The sequence below is a fragment of the Triticum dicoccoides genome, chromosome 5B, assembly GCF_002162155.2.
Source record: "Triticum dicoccoides isolate Atlit2015 ecotype Zavitan chromosome 5B, WEW_v2.0, whole genome shotgun sequence".
In the NCBI taxonomy this organism is placed as follows: Eukaryota; Viridiplantae; Streptophyta; class Magnoliopsida; order Poales; family Poaceae; genus Triticum; species Triticum dicoccoides.
In genome coordinates this window covers 373302719-373310169 of record NC_041389.1, presented here as the reverse complement: position 1 = coordinate 373310169, position 7451 = coordinate 373302719, and the positions used below count along the sequence as shown (strand labels likewise).

Below are 7451 nucleotides of genomic sequence, written 5' to 3'. Positions count from 1 at the left end.
ACAGCAACGCTTGCAGGTTAAATTCCTCATGTTTGTGCTCATCCCACGCACATACACCGTTTCCATTCCACAGCTGTAAAAGTTATTCAACTAATGGCCTTAGGTACACATCAATGTCATTGCCGGGTTGCTTAGGGCCTTGGATGAGAACTGGCATCATAATGAACTTCCGCTTCATGCACATCCAAGGAGGAAGGTTTTGCTGCTCTGCTCCCCGAAAGGATTAATGCCATCCGCGCTTAAACCAAACCATGCGTTCATTGGGTCACGTGCAAACTCAGCCCAGTACTCAACTCGTCTGATCTTATACCGCAATGCACCGCATACTGGGCATGCATTCAAATCCTCGTATGCACCGCGGTAGAGGATGCAGTCATTAGGGCATGCATGTATCTTCTGCACCTCCAATCCTAGAGTGCATACGACCTTCTTTGTTGCGTACGTACTGTCGGGCAATTCATTATCCTTTGGAAGCTTCTTCTTCAATATTTTCAGTAGCTTCTCAAATCCTTTGTCAGGCACAACATTCTCTGCCTTCCACTGCAGCAATTCCAGTACAGTACCCAGCTTTGTGTTGCCATCTTCACAATTGGGGTACAACTTTTTTTGTGATCCTCTAACATGCGATCGAACTTCAGCTTCTCCTTTTGACTTTCGCATTCCGTCCTTGCATCGACAATGACCCCGCGGAGATCATCATCGGGCACATCGTCTGATTTCTCTTGATCTTCAGCAGCTTCCCCCGTTGAAACATCATCGGGCACATCGTCTGGTTCCTCTTGATCTTCAGCAGCTCCCCTCGTTGCAGCATCACCATATTCAGGGGGCACATAGTTGTCATCGTACTCTTCTTCTTTGTCGTCTTCCATCATAACCCCTATTTCTCCGTGCCTCGTCCAAACATTATAGTGTGGCATGAAACCCTTGTAAAGCGGGTGGGTGTGAAGGATTTTCCGGTCAGAGTAAGACTTCGTATTCCCACATTTAGTGCATGGACAACACATAAAACCATTCTGCTTGTTTGCCTCAGCCACTTCGAGAAAAATATGCAAGCCTTTAATGTACTCGGAGGTGTGTCTGTCACCATACATCCATTGCCGGTTCATCTGCGTGCATTACATATAATTATGTGTGTCAAAATTAAGAAAATTAGACAAATATCTATCTAAAGTAAGAAAATCAGACAAGTATCAAAAAGAAGATAAGAACAAGAGGCTCACCACGATGGTGCCGACGACGAGATCGGCGCGGGCAATCAACGGCGGTGAAAACGGGGACGGGGCATGACGGACCCCTAAATCTAGACAAATATCAAAAAATGGAGCTCCAAGGTTGAGCTTCGAGAGGAGAAAGCTTAACTAGTGTGGCTCGGGCATTTCATCGAACACCTCAAGTGCATAGGAGGTGAACTAGAGCACCCAAATGCCCTCTCCTCGCCGGATTGAAAAACAGAGCACTATGGAGTGCTCTGCCGCGGCGGTGGGTATATATAGGCAAGTTATTTGTCACGGTTCGTGGCATGAACCGGGACTAAAGCCACCCCTTTTGTCCCGGTTCATGCCATGAACCGGGACCAATGGTTGTGGGCCAGCAGCGAGGACCATTGGTCCCGGTTCGGGGCTCGAACTGGGACAAATGGTTCTACACGAACCGGGACCAATGCCCACGAGGCCCCGGCCGGCCCCCTGGGCTCACGAACCGGGTCTAATACCCCCCCCCCATTGGTCCCGGTTCTTGAAGAACCGGGACTAATGGGCTAGCCAGGGCCGAATGGTAGCCCTGTTTTCTACTAGTGGAAGGGGGTATTTAAGAGGGGGAGAGGTGGCTTGGAAGAGGGGGCAAGGCGGCGGCGGAGTCCCGGTCGGACTCAGTGTTCGAGCGGCGGCGGCGGTCGCGCGGTCTTCTGGAGGAGACGACAGCGCGAGGAGCTGGGCCGGCTTGGCTGGGCTTCGGCCCAGTCGGGCGCTGGCAACTTAAAAAAAAAACAATTCCGCCAAACAGAAAATAAATCCTAGTAAAATAAATAAAAATCTAAAAATGGCAAAACAAATTTTCACTGCCTAAATAAAATATTAGGACGAGATGAACATTTTCTTGGCCATGCAGTTTTGAAAAAGTGCAATTTTCCTAAATTCAAATAAAATAACCAAAAACTCTGAAATAAAACATATTTGATTTTTCTTATTAAATCCTCAATATTTCTTTATTTTTGGAAAAGTCATTTTATTTCCTCTCTCATATTTTTATAATAGAAATAATTGAAGATAAAATAAATAAAATCAAATGATCCTGTTTTTAAAATTTGAGAAAACTCAAATATGAAAATAACGAAATCCCCAACTCTCTCCGAGGGTCCTTGAGTTGCGTAGAATTTCTAGGATCAAAGCCAAAAGCAATAAAATATGATATGCATTGATGATCTAGTGTATGACATTCCAAATTGAAAATTTGGGATATTACACATAGTTCAAGGAGGACTACTCACACATGGTCATGGTGGTAGCGAGATTTACGTAGATAGCTCCAGTGATAGACCCCCCCCCCCCTCCGGTAGAGTGCCAAAAAGACCTCCAGATTGTATCTTCACAGAATAGAGAGGTGTTGGCGGCGAAAAATTCCTCAATAAATAAAACTTAATGTCTGTGGAAAATATAAAGTTGTCGGCTCCGCGAGGCGGTGGAGATGTGCCTCAAGGACTCCAGGCGCCCACCTCATGGCCTATGGGTTGATCTCGTGGGACCGCTGCCTGGGGCCCTTAGGGCACCTCTCTGACTATCTTAGGTGGTCCTAGCTTTGTATCCTTCTGAAACTTCGTGATGTATTTTTATTTGATTTTTTGTCCTTGTAAAATTGATTCCTATCCAAAAACACCATAAAAAATTGATTCCTATCCAAAAACACAATAAAACAACAACTATCTCTGGGCACTGAATTAATATGTTATTCCAGAAAAATATTAAATATTGGTGCCAAAAGTATGCAATTATGATATAAAACTAGTATGAACAAGCAAAGATTATGAATATGTTTGAAACGTATCAAATGCAAACACTGATTTAGGTAAGCTCATGTGCTACATCGTTGGCATCTCACTTAGATGAGATAACACTGCAAGAAGCAAACCACATCTGGCACCGACTTACAGATCTTTACATAAGCGATGTCACTGGGAAGAAATCCGCTAACCTTATTGTTGAGGTGCTACTTGACCAATTGTCCATCTGCTTCCATGGCAACACAAACCAACACAATTGAGGAGGAAAAGTTAATTGCTTCCTCCATCAAAGTGTTGGACCATGAAAGGACCATCAATGAATTCACATCACCTCTCTCTCTCTCTCTCTCTAACCACTTCTCCATCCCATGCAACGGATCCAAAGTCTTCATGGTTTTGACCACATACATGTGCACTGTCCACATTGAGCTTCACATTATCATTTGATGGGGCCTTCCATTTTGTCTGACCTTTTGTCTACAACTTGCTTCGGATGAACAAAGTCCTCTAGTGCTTCAACGGTATCATCTAGATTGGTTTGTAGTCCCTGTTGTCACTGCTCTTGTATCGCTATCTTTAACCTTGTGCCTTTGGTGCAACAAGTTCCAACACACACACACACACACACACACACACACATGAGATCTCTAGTCTAGTCTTGACATCTAGAATTCCACAACACGTCCATTACATTGGGAATGTGAGGGTAGTTAAGTAGCGGATCATGCATATGCATTAATTTCATTTCCTTCCAGACTTCTTTTACTTCCTCACACCGAATAAAATGTGGCCACCATCTTCATCTACTCGGCCACACATTAAGCATCTTGTACTCTCCAGCTTAGTCTATATGCCAGATTACAGCTTTAAGGTAAAAGAGTTATGATCCAATCTTCACAAATACATTATCACCTTTAGTGCACATTGCAAACACTATATTTGTAGGCAAACTTTATCCCTTCCTCTCTTCAGAGCCTGCATGACATATGAGCTTGAAGAACCACTCCCACCTCTCTTTCTGTCAGCTCCATGAGAAGCTTGTAAGCTTGTTTGACTGAGTGTATGCCATTTGAATCAAAGCGACATGCTATAAAATCCATAGCTCCATCCCAAATAGGCATTCTAATAATCAGTATCGCATCCATTTGGTGAATATGCCTATTATTGTGACCTCGTCCCACAGCTCCGTAACCTGGTGCATAAGCTAGCAGACTTTAACTAGTATACTACCTGCTCTAGGTGTGGTCACTTTCCTCTACCAGATCCATGGTATCCATGGATCATCCCATATCTTCACCCGGGTTCAATCTCCTACGCACCAAATATATCCATGATTAGCCATAGATCAATCCCATGAAGTAAGCTCCTCCAAGTATAAGACATGTTAGGACTTCACTAAGGCTTGGGAAGTACTTCACGCACATGCTTAGGTTGTTAGGTAATTGCGCTATCGCTACAGTTCTTTGAGAGCATTGCGATATTGAAGTTGTGAAAGCCCAAGCTCCCATCTCATTTTGTTTTAAAACGCTTACACCAACCAATCTATTGAATTTTATTGTCTTTGTCTTGTAGGCTCCACCCAAAACTAGTCACTGAGCTCAACTCATCGCAAAGCTTTTTGTGAGATAAAAGCAAGACATCACATAGGTAGGTATGGCCTGCGCCACCACATTCAGAAGAACCTCTTTTCCCCAACTTAGATAACATCATCTGCTTCCATGCATTTATCTATTGCCAAATTTCATCCTTAATATATCCAAAGTTCATCTTCTTCGACCTCCTAGCATACACTAGCCAGTTCAACCTTCACCTTCTTTCTAACTATCTAAGTCGCATTAGCACAGAGCAAGACCACGAACTTCTTGCCATTGCTACATTGTCCTGAGGACCCATAGTACAACGCCAATATCCTCCTCAACTCTGATTCCGCCTAAGCAATAGTGGACCGCCTGCTAAAAATACACGGCTAATGCTTGGCACCTCCTCGCAAATTTTAGCGCCACTTCAGCTTCATCTTCTCTCCGCTTCGTGAATAAGCACTGAGACCCTCCGCACAGATGATTACCAAATATGGCTGGAGCAGGTCTCCTCAATGCAAACCACATAAAAGACTAATTCATTCAGCATAGCCTCCACTAAACCCGATTTTAGTGACACACTTCAACTCGGACCCGACAAAACCCCATTTTACTCACTACCTCCTTTAAAAAATCACACTCGACAGAGTCGTAGCCAATGTTTGCTTTGATCACTGCAAATTGTGCCCCTCCTTTTCTTGTATTCAGCAGGAAATTTGACGTCCCATAGGCCAACACATTGGTAGTGATGAAACGTCCCGGCATGAAAGCACTTTGGTTCTTTGAAATAACCTTCGAAAGTACCAGCTTCACTATGTTCGCAAGCACCTTTGAGACTAACTTATATACAATATTGCATATGCTAATTGGCCTCATATCCTTTATTCTCTTGGGTTCTTTGACCTTGGGGATCAATACAACAGAGATACTTAATATAAAAAACGCTCTTATATTATGGAACGGATGTAGTACTCTTTTTTTATCCGAACAGAGGTGTCATTCCACCCGGGGAAAGAACAAAACCGGAAAACACAAAACAAAACGAAAACTCTCTACGCACTTATTGGGCCGGCCAAGCAGCCGCTAGAGTTGCCGGGTCGTATTATTGCCGTAGGCCGAAAAGCCCTACAAGCCGTCGTGTTACTGCGTGCGTGGCGTCCGATTACTCGTCCGGCGCCGACACGAGCCCACGTTCTCCTCTCCTCTATATATCCCAGTCTCGCATAGGGGGCGGCCGCGGAGCAACCACCTCTTCACCAAGCAACAAGGAAGATCTATCCCCTCAAGAAAGATCCCCGCATCCTCGAATTCCATTGGCATACAGATTTTGGCAAGTTGAATTTCAGTTTTAGCATGGACAGGTTCGCCGCTATGGTCGCCGGCCGCCGTGCCACTGCCGCTCCGAAGCCCGCTTCCGCCGCCGAGGAGGGGGGCGAGGCGTACCTGCGGATCCAGCTGGAGGAGATCGTCATCGTCAAGGACGACGCCTACGACGCGCTCGCCGCCGCCACGGCCGCCGCGCAGTCCCGCGCCAACGGCAACGGCCAATGCGGCGGCGGCGCCACCACCACGGGCACCTCGTCCACCGCCATGGAGAACTGCGCGAGGGCGGCCGCGGCGGCGCGCGTTGGGAGCTCGACGAGGCCTGAGGCCGCGCAGGGCGCGTGGACCACGGCGTCGAGGGGCGTTGGCTTCGACTAGGCGTCGACCACCTCGACGCGCTCCTTTCCGATCGGTGGGTGGGTGATTATCCGTACGCGTCCTGTTCATATCCAGCATCGAAGTCGAAGATCGCGTTGATGAACTAAAGTATAGTTTTTTTTTTGGCTTGATTACTCGTTGGTGAGGTTGGTGGAGAGGGGATCGGTTGTAGTAGTAGCTTGGATCGTCAAATCGGTTCTCTGGTTGATCCTGTTGCTATATAGCATGCCAATTTATCTGACGGATTTGGTTTTTGCGGCGAGATCTGTTGAACGCATCAAATAGTTCAAGTTTGTGTTATCATCAATTCATCAAGAATTAAGCTTAGATCGATCATTAGTTAACTAATCGGTGATAGAATCATAGAGAGATTAGTTTCACCATATATTGCCACAACCTTGCGATGTACCTACCACCCATGTGTCATGTTTTGTTTTCTTTTTATGAGAGCTTCGACCCCTCCATAGCATAGCGTAGCATTGTGTTTGGGTGGTGGTGTGTTGTTATCGCGTCCTTCTTCGACCGCCAATTCTAGGGCCTGCCCCTCTCAGGACAAATGAAAAGTCAGCACATGTTTGGTGAAAGCACATGAGTAATGCTTGATTAATGTTAGTTTAGTTTGACATCTAAAAAATGTAGCCGAAAATTAATCCACATGTGCTCTTGTTTCGGGACCGGGTGCATGGGGCCCACGGGCATCATCTCACCTCAGGTTGATTCTTTTTAATTTATTTTTTTTGCAAACATGTCTTGTATTCAGTATGGAGGTAGTACTTCACAAACTATTGTGCAAATTTTTGAGCTGCCGTTATTTCGTTATCCAAGGCAAATTTCAATTTACAGCCTTCTTTCGGTACTTTGCGGAAGAGGGGAATCATCACCTGTTCATCTACATTTGCTCTATGAGTAGTCCATCACATGCACTATATAAACACAAGTAGATGTAGGGAACCATGTAGGCTAAATAGGTGCAAAACCATTTTTTTTACCGTGAATACCTAGGAAGATGATGTAGTTAGAGATCGCAACTTCAAGTATAGCACTAGATGTGCAGTCTTGTGCGTCGAAGTGGAGTTGGCGAAGTGTGTCTACCGTCGATATCATGAACAGTTTGTCAAAGCGACAACACCTCCACATGTACAAAATTGAAGTGAGTTGGGCGGCTATGCGCTAGCAAC

General features: G+C 45.4%; 1 protein-coding gene across 1 annotated transcript; it reads left to right on the top strand.

The window, feature by feature from the left end:
* The first annotated feature begins 5754 nt into the window (after positions 1-5754).
* LOC119309228 lies at positions 5755-6580 on the top strand. Its single transcript, XM_037585264.1, has one exon. The coding sequence runs from the start codon at positions 5926-5928 to the stop codon at positions 6271-6273; it is 348 nt and encodes a 115-aa protein (XP_037441161.1). The 5' UTR covers positions 5755-5925; the 3' UTR covers positions 6274-6580.
* The last annotated feature ends 871 nt before the right edge of the window (positions 6581-7451 follow it).

Excerpts from the sequence above, each read along its gene's own strand:
- LOC119309228 (XM_037585264.1), top strand. The coding sequence starts at position 5,926 with ATGGACAGGTTCGCCGCTATGGTCGCCGGCCGCCGTGCCACTGCCGCT.